Source organism: Equus quagga, chromosome 2, assembly GCF_021613505.1.
Source record: "Equus quagga isolate Etosha38 chromosome 2, UCLA_HA_Equagga_1.0, whole genome shotgun sequence".
Lineage (NCBI taxonomy): Eukaryota > Metazoa > Chordata > Mammalia > Perissodactyla > Equidae > Equus > Equus quagga.
Genome location: NC_060268.1, coordinates 47,102,405 through 47,126,610, shown reverse-complemented (window position 1 = coordinate 47,126,610; position 24,206 = coordinate 47,102,405). Strand labels below are relative to the sequence as shown.

At 37.4% G+C, this 24,206-nt stretch overlaps 1 protein-coding gene across 6 annotated transcripts in view; it reads left to right on the top strand.

The window, feature by feature from the left end:
* DMXL2 (Dmx like 2) overlaps positions 1-24,206 on the top strand; it is a 139,436-nt gene that overhangs the window by 7,345 nt on the left and 107,885 nt on the right. For 5 of the 6 annotated variants that reach the window (XM_046655233.1, XM_046655231.1, XM_046655232.1 and 2 more), the window contains exons 2-4: positions 18,200-18,325; positions 20,607-20,678; positions 23,349-23,427. In XM_046655233.1, coding sequence (XP_046511189.1) covers positions 18,200-18,325; positions 20,607-20,678; positions 23,349-23,427 — 277 coding nt within the window. Of the gene's footprint in view, positions 1-18,199; positions 18,326-20,606; positions 20,679-23,348; positions 23,428-24,206 lie in introns of those variants that run through there. The other variant, XM_046655234.1, reaches the window with a different exon arrangement.

The following is a 24,206-nucleotide window of genomic DNA, read 5'->3' as shown; positions in this document are numbered from 1 at the left end:
TTGAATTGTCCCTGTTTCCAGCAAAGGCCGTTTCCTCCATTTATACTGGGAGTTTTAAATTGGGGGTAATTTTGCCCTCTAGGGGACATTTGGCAACGTCTGGAGACATTTTTGATTGTTGTGGTGGGTTGGGATGGAGGACTGGCATCCTGTGGGGAGAGGCAGAGATCCTGATAAATGTCCTGTGATGTACGGCAGAGCTCCCGCAGTGAAGAATTATTCAGCCCAAAACATCAAGACTGTTGAAGTTGTGAGAATCTCTGATTAATGCCCTAGTTCTTATCCCCTCTTATCTACTCAAGGGCGTTGCTCCAGCAGTTCCTTCTTTTTTTCCTGTAAAATTGCTTTTTCTTCTTTATTGAAATACTTTCTTCACTTAGCTCTCCTGGTTTCCCTCTACTTCTCTTACCTGCTTCTTCTCAGCCTGTTTCTAGATTTCTATATGCAGCTGTTTCTTTTGACATCTCCCCTGTTAAAGTCTAATAGCTAGCTCAGAGTCCCCATCCTCTTAATGTCCTACTCCTCCAGCCTTTCCAAAATCAGTAAATGGCTACTTCATTTTTTTTTCCAGTTCCCTTGCAATCTTTCGCTTTTTTCTTTCATTTACACCTCATATCTAATATTGGCAAATTCTGTTGGCTGTGCCTTCAGAGTGCTTCCAGAATCTGACCACTTCTCATCATGTGTGCCACTACCACCCTGGTTCAAGACACCGCCTTCTCTTTCCAGGATTATGGCAGTAGGCTCTTAACGGGTCGCCCTGCCTTGTCTGCCTTTAGTCTTATTTACCTTTAGTTTATTCTCAAAATAGTGGCCAGAATGATCCTGTTAAAAAGGAAATCAAATCTTGTTAGTCCCTTGTTCAAAACTTTCCAATGACTTCATTTTTTCACTCAGAGAAAAGACCTGAGTGCCTGCAGTGCCCTTTACTGCTATTTCTTTAGCACCGAGAACAAAAATTTATTGGGTATAAAAGTGTACCCAATAAATTAATAAATGGAAAGGGTACTTAGTGTAACGCACAACGTTCTAATAGTAAACATAAGACCACTTTTATAAGGCCGTTTTTTATAATACTTCTCCATATGCTTCAGTGGCATTAGGTCGTATTTAGATAAAGGAATTTTATAGGATAGGGGGCAGGGAGAGCTGATACAATCCAATCCAGGTATAAAACTTTGCTGATCTGAATTAATCCAATATGTGTATTAATGTATTGAGAGGGATTGACAGACTATGTGCCCATCAAGCAGCTCTTAAATTTTCCTCAATTATGCTTTTGAAAGACTTTAATACATAAAAAATTGGAGATTAACCTATTACCTGGAGTGTAGTGATTCTGTATTTTAGGACTTATATGTTTTAACAGTCTGCTGAGCGGGACCTAGAATTGAAACCTCAGGAGCCCAACAAAGACATGATTGAAGTGGCTGCCCTGCTTGGCGGTAAAACTGAACTCAGCCAAACGAGTATTCTTGGGTGGAAGCGAGAGTCTCTTTAGAAAGACTTTTAAGGATGTGCTAATACGTAGACAAATGGAGCATTCAGACATGGCTATCATAGTTTTATGCTGGAAAAATTTCATATATATATATAATTAAAAGCCCATTTTGGCCATTAAAAACAAAAGCAAACAAAACCATAAAGAACTCAACGTTTTTTGTTTTAAAAAATCATTAATGTAATATCTGCATTGTAAAAAAACTCATAATTCAAACAATGTTGAAATACAGAAAATAAAAAGAAAAGTAAAAGGGAAAGTTCCCATTCCCCAGTAGAGTTTTGATCAGCATAACTTCCTGGTTATCCTTTATTCAAAAAACATTTGAGCATAGCTAGGCCTGTGGCAGACTTCAGATGGAGACCCAAGGCCCCCAGTCCTTTTTTCCCCCCCTTAAAATTTAAAAAGTAACATATGCTCTTGTGGATAATTTGAAAAATGCAGAAGAAAGATAAAATCACTTGTAATGGTGCAATCCAGAGATAACCCCTCTGAACAGTTTGGTAAAATGTTTGCATTTTCGAAGTTTATCTTTTTCTGTGCTTTTACTTTCAGCTTCTCTACAGGCACACCTTGGAGGTATGGCGGGTTCTGTCCTAGTTATTTTGACGCTATACTGTAGTTTGCTGATTAAGATGGAAGCTTAGATTACTGATTTGAGAGTGTTCAGCTTAGCTTCTTTGACCATTTTTATACTAGCCACTTTAATGTCTTTGATAGTTTCAACATCTGTGTCTGTTGATTGTCTTTTCCCTTGTGAGTTGAGATTTTCTTAGTTCTTTGTATGCTGAGTCATTTTGGACTGTGACCTGGACTTTAAAAAATATTATGTTATGAACTCTGGGTCTTGTGTAAATCCCATGGAGAATGTTGATATTTTTGTTTTAGGAGGCAGTCAACCTGTTTGGTTCTGACCCAGCCTTCTGTGGGTTGCAGTTTCAATGTCAGTTTGATTTTCAAAGGCTTTGCAATACTAGTTCGATAAACAGTGGTCCCCTCTTATCCGTGAGGGACACATTCCAAGACCCCCATGGATGCCTGAAACCACAGATAGTACCGAACCCTATATATACTATGTTTTTTCCTGTACATACATACATACTTATGATAAAGTTTAATTTATAAATTAGGCACAGTAAGAGTTTAACAACAATAACTAATCATAAAATAGAACAGTTGTAACAATATACTGTAATAAAAGTTACCATAGATCTTAGCAACTCCAGCATATGATGTTTTTTCTTTCCTTATTATGTTGAGAACTTTCATCTTTTCACTTAAGGAAGCACTTTACTGCTTCTCTTTGGCATATCTGAATTGCTGGCATCACTGCTCTTGCACTTTGGAGCCATTATTAAGTAAAGTAAGGGTTATTTGAACACAAATACAAGACAGTTGATCTGCTAACTGAGATGGCTACTAAGTGACTGATGGGCTGGTAGAATATACAGAATGGACAAAGGGACAGTTCACATCTGGAATGGGATGGCAGATTTCATCATGCTACTCAGAGCAGCTCGCAATTTAAAACTCATGAATTGTTTATTTCTTGAATTTTCCATGTAATATTTTTGGCCCCTGGTTGACTACAGGTAACTGAAACCACAGAAAGCAAAACTGCAGGTAGGGGGTGACTGCTGTATCCTGTGTAGCTGCTGCCTTGTGGCTGGTGGAGGATCTGGGCAGTGCTCTCTCCTGTGGTTCAGTTCTCAGAGGCCTTTGCTCCGCTCTTTAAGGTATGATCCCTGTATGTGCTACCTGGAGACGAGCCCAGGATTTTATGAACAAGTTTATTTGGTCACTCTTCCGAGCTTTTTCCTTTTTGTGATTTCCCTGGTACTTTCTGGTTTCCAGGAGTTTCCCTTTGTGATTCTGTGGTTGGTAAGTTGAGACTTTAGTTACCCTGCTCTGTGTTTCCTGTGACTGTACCTGTGTTCAGTGCCAAGTAGTGGTAGGACAGAGAAAGAAAAAAGCAACGGGGGTTCACCACACTTTCTTGGGATTGTTATTGTTATTGTCATTAGTGCTGTTAAGTCACTTCCAGCTCCTAGAGAGCCTGTGTACAGCAGAGTGGAACCCTGCTCAGTCTTTTTGTGCCATCTTCTCACCGGGTGCTATATCAGACGATGCTTGGCTGCTATTTGTAGAGTTTTCACCCCAATACTTGGGATCATTATTGTTGTTAGTGCCATCAAGTTGATTCCAACTCTTAGAGACTCTGTGACAGCAGAATGGAGCCCTGCCTGGTCTTTTTGTGCCATCTTCTCTCCTTCTGGTGCTATATCAGACAGTGCTCTCCTCTTGCTATTCGTAGGGTTTTCATGGCCGTTTTTTTGGAAGTAGGTGGCCAGGTCCTTTTTCCTACTCTGTCTTAGTCTGGAAGCTTCACTGAAATCTGTCCACTATGAGTGACCTGCTGGTATTTGAAATACTGGTGGCATAGCTTTTAGCATCACGGCAACATGTAGCCACACAGTGTGATAATCGACAGATAGATGTTGTGGTTCCCTGACAGGAAATGAACTCAGGCTGTAGCGGTGAGAGTGCCAGATCTTAACCACTAGACCACCAGGGCTGGCTTGGGATCCTAGCTTCTCATATTGGAGCTGTGGCATTCTTTGGGGCCTGGGATGTGAGAAAATGGAGAAAAGAAGAAAAAAAAAAGTAAACAGGGAATTTTTCCCTCCCTTTCTTTGAAAATTAAGAGTCTCTTTTCCCACTTCTTGAGCCAAATGAAAATGGCTTCTGGAGCTCTCTTCTTTTGCTTTTTCGTTTTATCCTAACCTTAAACTCTCCGCCGGTACAGTGTACTTCAAATTCTGTTCTTCTTTCCTAGTTCACCTGCTACCATTTACTTTTCAGAGACTTCAAATAGCTGTTCATGCATTCTGTCCATGTTACATGATTGCATTCAGTGGAATGCTCAGCAAAAAGAGGAAGATTGGCAGCAGATGTTAGCTCAGGGCTAATCTTCCTCAAAAAAAAAAAAAGGCAATACAGAAAATTTATTCATGACCTTCAGGTTGTAAAAGATTTCTTAAATGAAACACCGAATATACCACAATTGTAGATAAATAAATGTATTTTGGATAATGTGAGCCAGGTTTCTCATTATTAAAGAAAGGAGTTACAAATATGGGAAGTAGGAAGCCTAGAATGAATCCTATGGTGGATATAACTGGGTTAGAGGCATCAGTGTGACCTCATATGTATGTGTGTATATCCATATATGTGTATGTTCTGTGTTTATAATATAGTGTGTGTATATTTATATATAATTAATGAGCGAGAGAGCAGTGGTGTATAGGTATAGAGATGTATAGATACGTGGGGATGTGTGCCTGTCCTGGGGTGCCATTGTCCTAAGCCTGTCTGTGGAGAGTTGGAAATGTATATGGGTATCTACATATACATACATACCTACATGCACATACACTCACATACCTATTTCCTAGTCTGTCAGCTGACAGGCCTAGAAGCAGTGATACCCCAGTAGCAATAAACACAACTGATACCTTGATCTTGGTTTCTAAATACCATTTTTCACTGAAAGGAAACAGCATTCTTTGGAGAAATAACTGATTCTAGGCTGGGGCAGGGGAAGTACAAGATGAGCCTAGAATCTCTTGTTGTGTCCGAAAGTAAGGAATTGCTCAAAGAATGATAACATGTCAAAAGAACACAGGAGCTAGCTTGAAGGGTTCCTACTGGCCAAATCTGGGACAATTGGAGCATGAAAGTAAGTGATAGTAATGGATTATAATTTCTTTGAATGAGATAAGAATCCATGATCCTTACTGATATAAATAAGTACAAAAATAAAGAAGGACAACTCTTCCTTACCGAGGAAAGCCAGCTAATACGTAATGAAATGACAGAATTAGAAAATTGCAGTTTGGCAGCCAACATAGTAATACAGTCATGTGCTGCTTAATGATGGGGATACGTTCTGAGAAATGTGTCATTAGGTGATTTCATCGTTCTGCTAACATCATAGAGTGGACTTACGCAAACCTAGATGGTAGGGCCTACTACGCACTTTCTATTAGTAGGGTACTAATCTTGATAAAATGCACTGAGAAGAGCTTGGCCACGTTTCTTGATATTCTTGCTCAAAATGCATAATCTGAATCTAATCATGAGGAAACGTCAAACTCAAATTTTGAGACATTCTACAAAATAACTGGCATGTTCTCTTCAAAACTGTTAATGTCATGAAAGACAAAGAAAGAATGAGAAACTATGCCAGATGAAAGGAGTCTAAAGAGACATGATAACTGAACATGTAATGTGGGATTTTGTTTTGCTGTAAAGGACAGTAGTGCAACAGTTGGAGAAATCTACATAAGCTCTATAGGTTAGATAATAGTGATGTATCAATATTTCCTGATTTGGGTAATTATGCTGTGGTTATTTAAGCATTTTTTTAAAGGAAACACGCTAAAGTATTGAGGAATAAAAGGAAATCATGTCTGCAACTCACAAATGGTTTGGAAAAAAGTATGTATATGTGTATGTAGAGAAAAGGGTAAAGCAAATATGGACATTTGGGGAATCTGGATAAAGGGTATACAGTAATTCTTTGTAACTATTCCTACAATTTTCTGTAAGCTTGGAATTCTATCAAAATAAAAAATTAAAAGAAAATAAAGTATCATAACCATAAAAGAAAAGATTGATAAATTGGACTACTTTAAAATTAGGAACTTCTGCTCCTTAAAGATAATATTGAGTGAAATGCAAGCTATGGAGTTGGAGAAGATAATTGCAGCATATGTATTTGACAAAGAACTAGTATCCAGAATATGAAAATGTGTACAAATCATTAAGAAAATGACTGAGAACTTAACAGAAAATGGGGGAAAGTCTTGAACAGGCATTGCACAAAAAGAAAATCTACATGACCAATAAACATATGAAAACGGACTCCACCTCATTAGTAATTGAAAATGCAAATTGAAGTTAGGGAATACCGTTGCATACCTACCACATTTGCAAAAGATTAATCTGACAGGTCTGGTCATGGCAAGGACGTCCAGAAATGGAAATTCTCCTACGCTACTAGTGAGACTATTAATTGGTACAACTACTTTTGAAAATGATTTATCATCATGTACCAAAATTTAAGATATACATACTCTATGGTCCATCAGTTCCTCTTCTGTATATATATTCTAGAGAAATGCATGTACATATGCAGGATATCTCTACAAGAATGTTCAGGTTGTACAGCTGGGACTCAGGATTGGGAACTTGGTCAGCTCTGGGGATTGGTTACTCTGTCTCTAGTGGGCAATGTGGTTCTTACAGTGTCCCGGCCTCTCTCTGTTGGACGCCTTAAAACTGGCCTTGTTTATAATAGGCTAACTGTCCATGGACATTAGAATGGCTACGTTACAAGGGAATATTAATAGGTAATGAAAATGAATGAATCACAGCTACATGTACTGTGAATAAACCTCGGACCAAATGTTCATGAAAAGAGCAGACACAAAAGAATACATACAGAGTGATTTCATTTACACAAAGTTCAGAGGGCAGGCAGAACTAAACCATATTGTTTAGGCGTGCATGCAGAGGTAGAGAACGACAAAGAAAACCAGGGAAGTGATTTCCCAAAAGGTCAGGGTGGTGCTCCTTCTGCTTGAGGGAGAGAAGTTTTTTGGGTTGCTGGAAATAATACTCCTCCTTTTTGAGTGGTTATTCATGTGTTCATTTTAATTTAATCTTTGTGGTGTATATTTGTTTTATGTACACCTCTAAGTTTTTTAAACAATTGGCTTAGAGGAGTTTTGTGAGGGAGTGCGTATAGACGCATGTTTGCTATTTTTTTCTCTGCTGTTTTTAATGAGAATCTCAAGCCTTCTTTGCAAATTAAACAAATAAAAACAAAAAATTGTCCACCTCTCCCTCTCCCCCCTACCCTGGTGAAACGTCAACTTCATGTAGCAGAGACCCTGTCTCTTTTCCACATTATGCTGTGTGCCTGGTCCAGTGTGTGCTCAGTAAACATTTGTTGACTTGAATCCCCAACAGTCATCCTACTGTAAATATTTGTTGAGAGTTAAGTGGGACAAGTCAAGAAACAAATTGCCTTAAGTAATGGGGACTTCATTATAAAAATACAGAAGAGGAATAGAAGACAAATCTCGCAAGAATCTTGTAATACAGGTTGTACAGTGTCCTGGCCCCTCTCTGTTGGATGCCTTAAAACTGTCTTGCGTGAGGACCCCAGGGACTGCCCTAGCCTCTGAGTACATAAAGCCCTTTTGGCTTTAGTGCCTGTTATGACCTGCTGCGTTTCTTGGTATTTCCTAGTTGAATATCTAGGAAATGGAATCTGGCCCAGCTTTTTAAAGCCAGGCCACATCATAGATTGCTGGCCAGCCTGTAGTTTTTGGTATTAAATTCTTGGCCATTGGAATCAAGTATCAAACCCTGATCCAATCACTTGTCCTTTCAGAAGGACTGTGGGCGGGGCACTTTTCCCTAGAAAGGTCTGTGAGAAAGGTGGACAATATACTTGACGTGATAAAGCATAATTTTCCTATCATGGGATGGTTAGGTTTCCATTTTTTAAATTACTTTAAATAATTCTACAATAAACATCTTAGTACCATTTGCAATGTTTGCATGCCTGAATGTTTTCTTAGGATAGAGTCCTAGAAATAGACTTACTGAATCAAAGTACTTAAATCTCTTTACAGTCTCTTAATTCATATTACTAAATTGTTTTCCAGAAAAGTCATGTTTTATACTACAATAGTGTATGAGAGTGATAGGTATGCCATATTCTTGCTCTTTGCTTTTTGCTGTTCTTTATTTAAGGCTGACAGAGTACATTTGGCTGTCCAGTGCTCTGCAGCCTAACTCACTAGGTACGTATTCTGGGTCCCAAGGGAGCACAGATGACTGCTTGAGTAAGTGTATCTCCATTAGACATCCTCTTTTGCCAGCTTTCCATCCTAGCATCCTCATGCATTCCTTACTCTAGTATCATGGCCAACACCATGTTTTCTTTGAAGCCCCGCTGTGCCTATCCCAAATCTTTGTACCAGTTTTTGTTTTCGTTGGAGCAAGGGACACCTAAACTGGAGTAAAAGCAGAGTTTGTGTTAGGATACACAGTGAACTATTAAGGAAGGGCGATTGGGCTTCAGAGTGATTGGAACTAAAAAGCTGGTAGAATCAAAACTACCTTCTCTTAGGGATTTTAAATACTTGTTTTCTCATGACTTCTTGTTTTTGGGTGTCTGAACCGTTCACTTCTCAGACTGGTGGTTTCAGTTTCACATTGCACATGGTTCTTAATGGCTGCCTTATCCCCGAATATGTGTGACGGTTCAACTCAACTCTTCCTGCTAACTCTGGGTCTTTTGGGTTTAAATTCCCCAGAATGGGCTTTGATTGGCTTAGCCCGTTGTTTTCAGCTGGCTGTTAGCCACTGGTCTTTGTTCTGGACCATCCTCGCATCCTGTCAGCTGTGAGCAGGAGAAAGAGTCACAAGGTAAAGAACATTTAGCTGGGGCTCTACGTAAAATGCTGCACACTGGGCTGTTTAATCTTTTCATCAGGACTTTTTGAAGCAGATTTATGCACACACACAGTTACAGCTTAACAGTTGAAAGGGGTCTCAAAAGTGATCTAGTAACAATCTTTCCTTTGACTGGTCAAGAAAATATCTATAGATTGTGATTTGCCCATGGCTGTGGTCAGTATTAGCGTCTCCAGATTCTCAAGAATGTACTCTTTCCATCATATTGAAGGTATTGGAAGTTTAATTACAGTTTAATAGTTTAATCATATTATTTGGTAGAATTTTTTTGAACACTGACAGGACTGTCACCCTCAAAATATCAACATTTAGTTTAAATGATTTTCTGGAAATTTCTAGTAGTTACAAAATAGTCAGAAGTTGTCGTAAACATTACATATTAATATTGCTGCATAATATATAATATACTACTAACTTTAGAATTCTTTGAAATGTAAAATGTGTTAGAGCAAATTAAGAAACAGAATATTGGGTCACTTACTTTCTCTCTTTCTAATAATTTAATGTCCAAAAAGTGTTCATTCTATTTTTCTAGAAGTAGTCCTTTTAAAGGAAAAGTGGTATTTTATTTCATTATTCTTTATGAGGCAAATTGTTATATATCCCAAAGTTTAGAGAACAAATTTGAGGCTGAAAGTTGACTCTAGGTTTTTATATGTGCTGGCCCGTCCATGGGACTTGTTTTTACCAGTATTGCTATTATTTCCTTTAGAAATTTTTGATAATCGGGCCGGCCCAGTGGCACAGCGGTTAAGTGCACACGTTCCGCTTCTTGGCGGCCCGGGGTTCGCCGGTTCGGATCCCGGGTGCGGACATGGCACCGCTTGGCAAGCCATGCTGTGGTAGGCGTCCCACATATAAAGTAGAGGAAGATGGGCACGGATGTTAGCTCAGGGCCAGGATTCCTCAGCAAAAAAGAGGACTGGCAGTAGTTAGCTCAGGGCTAATCGTCCTCAAAAAAAAAAAAAAGAAATTTTTGATAATTAATACTTTGAATGGTCTATTCTTAGTGACATAAAATACTTAGGGAGATGATTTTTGGTTTCCACTTGCAGACCTCCCTTTTAATGAGAATGCAGGCAAGCTGGAGGTAGAGCTGGTTTTGTAATGGTTAATTAGAACAAATTAATAACTGCATATTTCTCTTTTTAAGGTCTCATTTTCCTTTCAGATATTACTAGGATCAGTGAATTAAAAAAAACACTAAGTTTTTATTCTTTGTGCAGGGGTGTAGAAATAGACTTTGTTTGGACTGCAAGTGTCTGTGGTTCTTTTTTAGCTTGGTATTTAGAAGTCTGTTATGGCTTTATCTATTTTGTTAGTGAATTATCAAAATTGGCTAGTTTTTCACTAATATTAAAAATAGTTCTTTTTTAAATTTGAAGTTTTAATTCTAGGGGCCAGCCCGGTGGGGCAGTGGGTAAGTTCGCACATTCTGCTTTGGCGTCCCGGGGATCGCCAGTTCGGATCCCAGGTGTGGACATGGCACTGCTTGGCAAGCCATGCTGTGGTAGGCGTCCCACATATAAAGTAGAGGAAGGTGGGCATGGATGTTAGCTCAGGGCCAGTCTTCCTCAGCAAAAAGAGGAGGATTGGCAGTAGTTAGCTCAAGGCTAATCTTCCTCAAAAAAATAATAAAATAAAATAAATAAAAATAAAAAAATTAAAAAAAATAAAGTTTTAATTCTAATTGAAGAAAGTTCTACTTTCAGATCCATTGCTTCTTTGGGGTCTTTAGAAAGACGTTAAAACAGAAATCATTTTGTCTCTTACCAGTTAATTACAAACACTTGTAATATTTTCTTCTGGTTTTTTTGGCCATAGGTTTTTGTTTTTACATAGTGTTAAGCTTTGTCTTATGTTTCACGCAGCATACCACTCACAGCTTGGCTTTTTTCTTCTGCTCCTTATAAGTGGTGTGTTAGTTTTACATTTCCTGATATGAGTTGTTTCTAAAAGCAATAGTCCCTTTAGTTACTACACAAGTAGTCATTATTAGATTATTTCCGACATTGCTGCACTTGTCGTTGACTTAGGGTAATACTTTTGCTCTAAGCTTTTTGCATACTTATTTAGTTTCTTTCTCGTTTATTCTGCTCATTCAGCATTCTTGAGTGGACTTCAGCTGTTTGATTGTGTTTCTAGTCATGTGGAAAGAAGAGCTTCTTATTCAAATACTATCCTCTCCCCCTTTTTCTAACTGTGTCGTGGACTTCCACCTGAGTGACAGGAGGCTTATGTATTTTGGGGTGTGGGGGTGGTGAGCAGTAGGTGATAATGGTAAGGCGTAGAAACTTGTAGAAAGACAAATGAGGCTGATTGAATATATTGCTGATAATAAGTACTCTTATTTTGTAGACTTAAATTTCATTTTGAGAACTCTCATTAAGTCAAATATGGGTGTTTTTTATACATAAATCTATAATGTTACCTGGTAATCCATAATTGGGCCTGTAAAATTCTCTATGGCCTATTATGATCTATTTATAAAGCTTTTCAAATTGGAATTGTGTATTATGTAAATATACTATCTCAATTAAAAAAATGTTATTCTTCTCTTAATATGTTTGGGCTTTAATATATCTTTAGGCATTTTGTTTAAAGAAAAAAAACCCAACTTGTTAGCTATACATAGCAAAGAATGAGTTTGCTTAATCTATAAAAAGCTCTTATAAATGATTTAGAACAAGACTAAAGACCCAGTTAAAAAATGGAGCAATGACATGAATAGTCTGTGTTCAGAGAAAGAAATATAAATGGTTGATAAATATATGGGGCTGGCCCGGTGGTGCAGCGGTTAAGTACTCACATTCCGCTTTGGCGGCCTGGGGTTCGCCAGTTCAGATCCCGGGTACGGACGTGGCACCACTTGGCACACCATGCTGTGGTAGGTGTCCCACATATAAAGCAGAGGAAGATGGGCACGAATGTTAGCTGAGGGCCAGTCTTCCTCAGCAAAAAGAGGAGGATTGGCGGCAGATGGTAGCTCAAGGGCTAATCATCCTCAAAAAAAAAAAGAAAGAAAGAAAATCTTGTTACTGAAAACATTAAGAGTAAACATTTTAAATGGTTTGTTTAGATTGTAGATGGTTTTAATGGATAAGTGGTATATTAAAATTCTAGCTTAATAAGGAACCCATTCAATAAAGAAATTTGTTCATTTTAGAAGTTAATTTTTAATTCTGAGAGTATCATAAACAGTTACGATTTTAAGTAGGTGACTAAAATTGAGGAGAGGGAAAGGGTGTTTTCTTAGGAAATTATGTTATTCTGTGCTTTGTTTTCTTGGTTGTAAGATTTTTCATAGGTCAAATTGGCCTCTTAAGTCTATTTTCTGAAGATATCTTGGTACAGCCCAGACAAGCCTGTCTTTTCTTTAGCTTTTTCTTTGTTTATAGAGCAAAGATCACAGCAGAAATGAAGAATTTAAATGAATTTATGTAATTAGCTGCTAAGAACAAAAATTTAGGCAATAGAAAACAAAATGATTTAATATGGTCATTAGCTAAGTGGGTAAAACAATGTAAAGAGACCTGAATTTGCCTCCCAGCCATGTATTTACCTTCTGACTTAGGAATTTGATCAAATCCTATAAACTTCCATTTCCTTATATTAAAGTGGGATTAATAACCAACTTCTAAGATTACTGCAGTCTTGAAAAAAAGACTAGAAATGTCGAATGCATAGCACAAGACCTCTTACCCAGCAGGCTTTCAATAAATGGTACCTCGTTCTTGTAATTTTTGTGATTATTTTTCTAACTCTTAATAATGTGCCTTCATTTGTAGAAGAGTGAACGTATTTACATGAGTCAAAACTCTCTCTCAGGAGACGGGGGAGTTTAACAGTAACACACTTGGTGGCTATTCTTGGTAAGACTACACCTTGTTAAATTAGGTAAACCTCTCAACATGCTTAATACCTCTTGATTCGTCATACTTTTCTTTTAAATGTGGACACGTGTCAACAATTGTCAGTGATCTCAAACTTTGACTCTGTAACTACTCCATAGAAATGCCAGTGCAATTGGGGCTGGCCCCGTGGCCGAGTGGTTAAGTTCGCGGGCTCCGCTGCAGGCGGCCCAGTGTTTCGTTGGTTCGGATCCTGGGCGCGGACATGGCACTGCTCATCAGACCACGCTGAGGCAGCGTCCCACATGCCACAACTAGAAGAACCCACAACGAAGAATACACAACTATGTACCGGGGGGCTTTGGGGAGAAAAAGGAAAAAATAAAATCTTTAAAAAAAAAAAAGAAAGAAATGCCAGTGCGATTAATGTTTGTACTCTATATTCTCATAGGAAAGGTCGTGTTTGTGTAAGATTTTTTAAAAAAATTTATTTCTTTACGCTTTAATTTATCTAAGACTTAAAGGAAATCTGAGAAATTAGATCAATGTTTGTGGGATGTAATAGTTGTTTCCTTTTCTGAAAATAGTGTAGTCACAGCAATTATATGTAAAACTGAAGTTAGAGATGACAGTGAGTATGTCATGCTTATTCGGATACACTTAGTCATTGTTCGCAATGACATTAGACCCTTTAGAGAAGGCAGCAGTATCTTTATTTATGATAATGATAGTCTGTTAATTCAGAATACTTGATGACTTCAGAAGATGATATTTAAATTTTTTTCATCATGTGTAACATAAGGTAAAGGAAGAGGGTCATTTTGTTTTTCCAGTCTCAACTAATTGGCAAGGCTCTTCTAATGAAATTTTGGTTATCACAACAAAAAATGTAGAAAAGAATCTTGGTAATAACAAATTCTCAAGTGTTTAGCTTCCAGGGAATTACTGGGGGATAATATGGCACACCATGCCCTTTGTCTAAGGAAGAGATTCTTTTAGAGAAACTAGTGAGATCTATGAATGGGGGGAAACAAGCACATTCACTTGACTTTAAATATAATTTCCAGGAGTTCAGAAACCTCCTGAGACCTTCTGAAAAAAAAGAATGGAACAAAATCGCTTTTGACCTAAAATTGAGAGAATAAGAATCTCTTGAGTAGTTAACGGATTTTGTATAAACCTTCTCAGCTATTGGTCTTTACTGAGTGCTTACTGTGTGCTGGGTGCTGTGGTAAGTTACTTGGGATTACAGAGGTCAACATGGACCTTCTAGCACTAATAAAACATCGTAGTGGAGTGGAGGTGGGGTGATGCCGGGGGAAGAGCAGGAGCTTCGATATACAGGAAATGAATCGTCACTGTATGAACTTGGGCAAACTGCTTATCCTTTCTATGCCTCAATTTCTGCATCTTTAAAAGGAGACCTGTGAGGCTCTAATGTTCGTAAGGGCCCTAGCAGACTGCCTGATCACAGTCGGTGTTCAGTGGATGGTAAATGATGAAGGAAGGCCAGGGCAGATCCCCTTCCTGCAGGTCTTCTAAATCCGTGATGCGTGCTGTTGGGCTGGAAAATCAGCCAGTCTCTCTCCTTGTATAGCTACTATCTAAACTTGGCCAAATGATTGGCAATAAGGTGGTGTCAACTGTCCAACCTTATGTTTTTTGACCGAGTTTCCAGGTTCTTAGACTTCTGGAGCCAGAAAGCAGGAAGATTTTGAATTATTTATTTGTTATACAGATATTGAGGGCTGCTTATGTGCTAGGTGCTGGGACTGCAATGGGGAACAGGACATGGACCTTTCAGTATAGTGGGAACCAGACAGATGTTAAAGACACTTTATATAAATCGTTAAAACCTTGTGAGCCTTCAGTTATGGGATGCACGTGATTCATTTCTGACCGAGTACCCCGTTCCTCCACACTTGGGGTGTTTGTACTTGAGACGCTTTAGAGACGCTTTAGAGAAAGATGAATAACAATATTTTCCCTCCGTACTTTTGCACACTGTTAGTGCGCAGTAGTTTAGGGAATTCTGTTCTAGCTGTGACCATGGATGTTATATAAAATTGTAGCTACTGCCTAATTGTGGTTCCACGGAAAACCAGTACCAGACGTAGTTGTTCCATTTTGATGGGAATTACTAGTTTGATGAGGGATTTGAGGCCACTTTAGACTAGTGATCTCTAAACTTTTAGTAGCTGCATAGTATTCCAGTGTATGGATATTCAGTAGTTTGTTTAACCACTCCCCTGCTGTTGGATGGTATGATTATTTTCAGTTTTGCTGCTATAAATAAGGCAGTGAATGTCCTTCTATGTATATTTTGGCAAACTTTTATTAAATATGCTTATATGGTAAAATAAGTACCTGTTCAATTAAAGGGTGTATCGTATTTAAAATTCTGGTAGGTATTGCCAACTTCTTTAATCCATGAAGATTCTGATTAGTCAGTCTGGGTGGGACCGAGCAATCTGTATGTTTAGCAAGTTCCTTGGGTAGTTTTGATGCAGCCAGTTTCAAGAACTATCGCAGGATAGGGAAAATGGCAAGATCCCCTACAGTTGAGGAGTATGGTACATGTCCTTTGGAAAAGATTGGGCAATTCTGGAAATCTGGGGAAGAGTAAATCCTCTTTTTGGTGACTGAGCAGTAAGAGCCTGTCTGTCTACAGCAGCAGTTGCTAGGGATGGCCCATCTTTAGAAAAGCGAGTACACTAATACCTGGAATATTTTTTGTCTCTGTGACATGTAGTGTAGGGAAAAGAGATTAAGAATTGTAAGGACCTGAGTTTGAACATCTTCCACTTGCTAATTGTAATCTTGGGCAAATTAATGACCTTGAATCTTTCTTTATAAGATATGATAATGATAATATTTTCCTTCCAGGCTTGTTGCAAAGATTAAAGGGGAATGATACAACACTTACTGAGTACCTTCTGTCTTCTGCTGGTATTTTGTGGATAGCTCTGTCATGGCAGTTGGTCATTTAGTTGTGATTGGTGATTAACTTGGTCATCTCCACGTTAGACTTACTGGGACTACATCTTGTGATTTTGTATTCTCAGTCCCTCGCCCAGGCTTGAGACATGGTGCACTATTTTGTTTCTTAAATGAATGGTATGTGCTAAGCACAATGCAAATAGATTTTCTATTTTAATTTTCACAGTTATCCTAAGAGATAAGTATTATTTCTTCGATTTTACCACAAGGAGATGCTCAGAGAGCTTAAGTAACTTACTTAAGACCACACAGTATGGCAGAACCCAAATTGAAAACCCTGCATGTGTGATTCCAAACTAGGTAAAGTCTATGCTTCTTCCAGCAATCCACTTTGCTGAGATAATACTGTAAAGTACTTTGGAAATTGTGAAGTCTTATTCAAGGTTAAGGTGATTTTTGTTATTTTAATAATATAATTTTTTTTTTTGTTTTTGTGAGGAAGATTGGCCCTGAGCTAAGGTCTGTTACCAATCTTCCTCTTTTTCTTTGAGGAAGATTGTCCCTGAGCTAACATCTGTGCCAGTGTTCCTGTATTTTGTATGTGGGATGCTGCCACAGCATGGCTTGATGAGCAGTGTATAGGTCCGTGTGTGGGATCTGAACCCACAAACCCCGGGCCATGGAAGTGCAGTGTGCGAACTTAACCACTGTGCCACCAGGCTGGCCCCAATAATATAATTTTTAATTGAGGTATAATTGACATATAACATTATATTTCAAGTGTACAACATAACGAGAGGATATTTGTATACATCGTGAAATGATCACAATAAGTCTAGTTAACATCCATCACCATACATAGTCACAGAAATTCTTTTTTCTTGTGATGAGGATTAATAATATAAGTTTAAAGACTAGCATGGTGATACAAACGTATCTCCTGCCTGTACGCAATATTCCCTTTCATTTTAGCTTTGTTGAATGCATAGTATAGCAAATCAGCGTTGTTTATAAGAATAGAAGTAGTTATTTTCTCCTGTGAGTGATTTTTTCCATATTTCCTTGCTAAAAATTCTCTTTGTTTTTCTTTTGGTGAACTTTCTGGTATTTGTAAATACATAAGCTGAAGATGGTTTATAGTAGTTACAACAGGATTTTGGCAATGTTAGAAGTTTTAGTAACTGGTAGAAGTAATGTTTGTCATCCTATCTTGTCTGTATCTTCAGTTCCCTCTTTCATTGGCAGCCGTATGTGGACTTCTTCAGGGCACAGGCCCACTGGCTGAGATGTCAGCCCTAGCTATTGGATATCTGTGTTTTGTAGGACATGACCATATGCCTTAGGGATGTAGAAATAGTGGGAAAAAATAACACCTCATAAATAAATGTATATATGTGTTGCTTTTAATGGGACTTGTTCATTTGAGCATTAGATTGTTAGGTTGTTTTGAATATTTAATCATAAATTGAGTTTGGAAGAAAAAGAAAAATGTCCCCACCCTCTGCTCCTTATGTCATCATAAAATCCACAATGTTGCAAAACAGGACTAGCATACATCAAGAAGTGTGGCAATGGGAAGAAATATGTGGTTTTACTCATTACAGTTATGTTCAACAAGGGAATTTTCCAGGAACTTAATTTTGTGTTACATTTTATTTTCCAGACCATATAGTTATATTCGCCAACATTTTATGTATAAATCAGTTCATTTTTTTTGTTTTATTTAACTTGTGTGTGTGTCTGTGAAACCACTTTGGGTTGGTTTTCTCTGTCCCTGTTGGTTGAGGGGAGGGCAGGCCGGCTGCAGGTGGACTCGCTTGGGCAGCTGAGTTTGTTTAGTTTTTGCCTTAGTGCATGTAATTCTGCCTCAGGGGTTCATGTCTATTTAACTAGCTCTTTAAGCCATGCGGAATTGTGTTGGAAAATGCATCTGATTTCTGTCTTGATCTGTCTCAAGCCTGCTTTGATCCCTGGGAACACAATTGCAGCCTTCAATGCCTTATTACTTTCAGATGGAGGTTTCATGCTTTGGGGTTTACTGAGATGCGCTTTGGAGAAAAACTCTAAGCAGAATGACTTGTGACCTGCGGGGACAGAGGCTTAGTGTCTAAGAACTGGAAGAACCCTTTTCCTGGCCATGTTTGAATGATAATGCATGGGGTGTCATCACCCTATTGTTTTGGTGTAACTTTTAATGTTTTTATTTGGAAATTGATATTCTCAATGTTCTTACATTAACTGTTTTTGTAAAATGTGTCAAAATATACAGCAGCAACAAGATCTAGGATAAACTATTATATGATAGTCATTCAAAAATTACATATCTTACATGTTGTAAAACTTTTCTTTTTAGGCATATGGATCAGGCTGTGATATTGTTATTTTGGCAAATGACTTTGAATGTGTGCAGATCATTCCTGGTGCTAAGCATGGAAACATCCAAGTCAGCTGTGTGGAGTGTTCTAACCAACATGGAAGAGTAAGGGATTCAATTCCTTTATTAAATGTCATCTTTTAATGTGTTTAATAATCTCAGAATATTCTTATCCTTTTCTGTGAGCTTGCTTACAATTTCTTATTAATATGCCTTGCCTAGATGGCTCTTGATAGGAGTGGGTAAAGTGATAGGTTGTATACAAACTATAAAGAGCCATTAAGCTGATAATGCGGTAATTGTTCTGTAGGTGTATACTGTCTTGAAACACCTGTAGGCCTCACAATCCTGTGCTTATTGATATTCTGCCTAATAATTGTAATAATTTAAACAGTCTTAGTGTTCTAGAAATTGTTCTTTACTGAGTAAGAACAAATTTTATCAAATCATATAACCATATCAGGATGTGTTAAATCAGAATATTCATGGTGATAAATAGTAACCATGAAAATTTATACTGAATAATAAATTATGATTCTATATCTTTTCTACTGTCCCACCCTGCTGCTTGTATCAAGCTTTAATGTTTCTGTAAGTGTACCACCATGTGACAATCCAGTGATATAATTGACCTAGCGTTGAAACACTGAACTTCCTGGTGTTTTCTGATACTGCTTTCTTCCTTTTTTTTTTTCTTTTTTTTTTTTACAGATTGGCACCTGAGCTAACAACTATTGCCAATCTTCTTTTTTTTTTTTCTGCTTTATCTCCCCAAATCCCCCCAGTACATAGTTGTATATTTTAGTTGTGGTTCCTTTTAGTTGTGGCATGTGGGATGCTGCCTCAGCATGGCCTGATGAGCGGTGTGGTGTCCACACCCAGGATCCTAACCAGCGAAACCCTGGGCTGCCAAAGCAGAGTGAGCAAACTTAACCACTTGGCCACGGGGCCGGCCCCTGATGCTAACTTCTTGCTTTTCTGATTTTTTTCCTCAGTGTTTTTTTTTTTTCTAAGCATTGCTTACTCTTTAGAGAACACTGAGAGTGTCAGATTTCTCTCATTAATTTTTTCGTTGCTCATCTCCCTAGGCCAAGCAAGGTTGCTTTAAACCTGTCTAGAGTTGTATGACAGTTGTCAGAGGTGAATTTTAGCAAATTGTTTATGTATAATATTGTGATAATCACAATAAACAATCTCTGGGAGCAAAGTTTTTTTTTAAAAAAAATATATAAGACTTCCGTGTTCATAACCATGTTTCTACTTTTCCTTACCTTGTTGAAGGTAAAGAAGGCAAAATTGTGACATCTTTGATTTGTTGTCTTTTGTTTCCATGTTCTTTTATTTCCTTTATCCTCAGTTCTTGTGCTGATAATTTTCACATGTGTGACTTTGTGTTAGCCATTCATTCATTCATTGACATGTTGAATGTGATAATTCATAACATTTTTTGCCTAAGTGTTACCTCAACCAGCTTCCCCCCTACCATTGTGGATTAAAAGGTTTTTCTTGGAAGGAATGTTAGCTATTAAGTAACAGTTAAAGTCACTTTTTGGCATGAGAGTGCTGTGAAATCACAGTAGACGTTTTTGGCTGGCCTTGAAAGGATATATACTTAATTTAGTTTCCTGGGTTAACCTACAGGTCAAGAGGTGCCAGAAGGGATAGTTTTTGGTCTGTTCCCTATCGTTGATTCCCTCTTGCCAAGAGGAGGATAAAGTGGGAACTGGCTTTCAAGGAATTATTAGAAAACAGGCCCTGGTAGCTTCTAGGAACAGAGGGATTTATGTCCCTTCTTATCAGGTTTGTGACCTGGAACAAAGCCCTGCTGGCCCCCAGTCCCTAGCGTCAGTCCCCTGGAGACATCTACATCAGCCCTTTGTCCTCCAGCTGAAGCAGGTGTCTCTAATTTCTCCTTTGTCCGTTTTCTCTGGTCGTCCTTCTAGATGGTTTTCCCACTTGGTATTTTTTGTTTGATGGTATAACTAATGTCATTTTATTTGATATATTTTTGCTACCTGTTTACTCTTTGTTCTCTTTCTCTACTTCGCATGGTTTTTATATTATTTTTACTGGATTATACCACTGAACTATTTCTTTTTTTAATAAAGTTATTTCTGTATTAAAAAAATTCTTATAGGAAAGAGTGATTTCTTTGAATAGATTGACCTTGTATTTGCTGTGTAAAATAAAGGCTGCTGAATTTTTGATAACAGAGAAGAGATTCTTAAGTCCAGTTCTTTTCCAGTTATATTTATGGAAGGGAATAAACCATGAATACTGTATTGAGATTGTATTATATGTAATTAGTTTATACAGTATTGTGAAAAGGAGGTTATCTTTATTTTCTCTCTTCCTAAATATTAATGCTTTGTTCATTCTTTTTTAGATTGCAGCTTCATACGGTAATGCTGTTTGTATTTTTGAGCCCTTGGGCATAAATTCTCATAAGAGAAATTGTGTAAGTATTAAATGATAATAGGAAACTTTTAGAATTAAGTTAAGTTTGGAATCTGGTTGATAGCAATAAAGAGATCCTTAAGAGCTGGTGCTGGAGGTGGTTTGGAGCATCACTGTGAAGTTGGTCTGGCGCTTTATGGTAAGAGTTTTTACATTCACTAGGAATAGATCTCTAGGCCTTTTAGAAACTCAGTTTTCTAGAATATTGCTAATTGAGATTTACCTTGTTAATTGGGACCTACCCTAGTTGAACTACTACTGTTTCTTGTCTAGATTACTAGCTTAGTTTCTCTCTGATCCTTGTTTTCTGTCCCCTTTCCCCTTCTCTATTCTCAACAGAGTAGATCAAGACTCTTCTCTGCTTAAAACTCTGTAATGGCTCCATGTTTCTCTTGTATTCAAAGCCAAAAGGCCTTAGAATAGACTACAGCCTTTGTTCTCTCCAGCACCCACTTAGTACCTCTCAGAACTCATCTCCTACTATTTTTGTCCTCTGATGTCACTCCAGCTACACTAGCATTTTTGCTGTTCTTTGAACAGTTACCGTCCCATCCCAGGGCCTTTGCATGGATTATCTCTTGTCTAGAATGCTCTTCTTTCTCTAGATAGCTCCAGGGCCAGCCTCTGCAGATACTTTAAGTCTTTGCTAATAAACCCTTCCCAATGGGTCTACCTTGGCTGCCTTTTTAAAAATTGCTACTTGCTTCTACCATTTTTCTTCTAACCCCGCATCCTTCTATTTTTAACTTTTTCCATAGCTCTTACCTTGTTTATTCATTTATTGTTTACTGTTTAAAGTGTAAGCTCCATGAGGGTGTGGAGCTTCCTTTCTTTTGTTCACTGATGCATCTCAGGTACTTAGAATAGTGTCAGGAACATAATTTGTGCTCCTAAATATTTGTTGAATGAGGAGTTAGGAAGTAGGTAAACTCACTTTCCAGCCAAAGGGTCTAGCATATCACATCAGGGACCATGCAGATTCATTCTCTGGGCTGTGTTATATTATTTCTTACTTAATCTTCAGAAAATCCTGTATGGTTAGAATTATTAGCCCCTTTAAAAATCACTACACATGTTAGAACTCCACCGTCACTCACAAATAGTCAAAACTGCGAATGTGAAATCTGAATGCCAAGAGTATATATTTACCAGTAATTATGTTTTTAGAAAAAGGGTATTCTTAAGTGCGTTAAAACAAGTGGTTTTGATATTTTTCATTAAAACTTGCATTTGAGTATTTCTTTTTACATTTCCAAAAAAAGGTGCTAATTAAAATATTAGTCTTTTCCCTGTGGAAAATTATGAAATGGTAGTATTATGAAATGGATATTCAATTTCAGCATGCTTGAGAGTCACCCAGAGTACATATTAAAAATTCAGATTCCAGGCCCACCCCTAAAATTTCTGCTATGTAGTTGGTCCACAGGTTACACTCTGAGAGATACTAAAGGAAGACTGATAGGGATGTCGATAGTTTTAGGAATGATTTAATTGTTACTCTAAAATAGATCTGTTGAGCAGTATTTAAGGTAGGGTTGTTTGGTCGGCAGTGGTAGGATTTAAAAAATGTTTTCCCTGATTTAAAAATAGAAAATTGTTTTTGGATAATGAAATTCAGGTTTTGCAGTTATATTGTAAAATTCTGCCTCTAGATAGTCAAGAAATCTTGAATAAATTATTGTTAAATATTTTAAAAATATTGTAGAGAGAGAGGGAATTGCCCTTTATTAAATTATTGTTACTTGCCAAACAATTAATGTGTAACATGCCTAAGGCGACACAGCTTTATGCTACACTATACTTTCACAAGAGGACGTTTTATATTGATGTTCTACAAAGAAATAGCTAAACTTCCTTTTACTTACATACTGTATTTCATGGCAAAGGCCTTTGACTTTTAAACTTTAAATCTTGCTACTTTTTAGAATGAAAATACTAAGAAAAAAGTATGGAAATTATTCAAATTAATATAGGTCAGATTTGTGGATTTTGTGTATTGTATAATTCAAATATGTTGACTTTTTGGGAGGTATATCTAGTTTTATTTTAGACATTGAGTCCATGGGAGTATGATAATTTGTACTTCCTTCTAACGTGCACTTATTTTGTTTTCATAAACATTTATTGAGCATCTGTGTATGTACCAGCCACGACAAGGCTGAAGACTCAGAGCTCATTATGGCATAATTCCTGTCCTTCGAGAGTTGCAGTTTAATAGGAGAGTCAGACTTAAACAAATAATAATTCAGTGTGACCAGTGTTACAGTGGTCGAATGTAAAAAGTGCTGTGAGTGCTGCCAGAATGTCAGGAAGGGCTTCACAGTGGAGGTGATGATTTAGCTGGATCTTGATGTAAGCGTAGGAGTTCGTAGGTGGAGAAGAGAGGAAAGGATATCCTAAGGCCAAGATTGTGTTACATTATAGACGCGAAAGGAAGCTTGAGAGAACCTGCTTTGTTTGGGTGTGGCCAGCAGCTTGATATGGTAGAATAAATAGTAAGTGGAACCATTGGAAGTTATTTTAAAAGTGGTATTTTGAAAATAATAGTGAAGTATTTACATCTTTGTTTCAGATCATAAGGTCTTAAGTTGAAAATGGTAAAATGATAGTGTTTGTGGATATTATTTTAAAACATATCTTTTTCTTTTTTCTTTCCCTCTATGTGTTTCAGCAACTCAAGTGTCAGTGGCTTAAAACCGGGCAGTTTTTTTTGAGTTCTGTGACATACAATTTAGCATGGGACCCTCAAGGTATTTAGCGATTATATTTAGAAATTTTGAAGAGTAAATACTGGTTTTAAGTGTATAATTACAATGTGCTATAGTCTCCCATAATAAGAAAATGACCAATAGTGTATTTTCTCCTTGCTAGCTAATAAGAGTGCTTTTTTCCCCCTTGGTATATACACTGCTCTGTACAGCGCTTTACTATTCTGTGCTTTTTCCCCTCTGCCTTTGAATGTTTTATTTCAAGAATTAGTGATGTTTTGTTTCCTTAATTAACATGTGCTGCACTTTACTCTTATTGTATTTATTAAGAAACAAAATGAGAAATAAAACAGGACTAATAAAAACCCTATCTTGTTTTATTTGTATTTCAGGAAATTATTGTCTTTAATTTTGAAAAATTAGAAAGTTCTAATGATAAAAGCTGTTGTCCCTTTTTACATTCATAATTAATGAGGGTAATTTTTATATTCCATGTAGAAAAACAAATTTCATTAATCTTTAGTTACGTCTTATATGCTGAGAACATTCTGTGTTGTATGTATCAGAGTTTTTTGGGTTTGTTTTATTGTTCTACTTTTGCTGTTATGTTTTGAAAAGATTTACCTGATATCCAGTAGCTCTTTTGCCAGTAAGCTTTTCTTTTTTGTTCTCAAGTCTTCCCCAAGAACTACTCTTTCTTGTCTAGTGGATTCTTAGAACTTTTAAGTGGATATACCCCAAGTGTTTTTCAGAGACAATATTGCTTATTTTTCACAGAATAGTTTAGAGACCTAAATAGAAGCCCACATGTGCATTTCTTT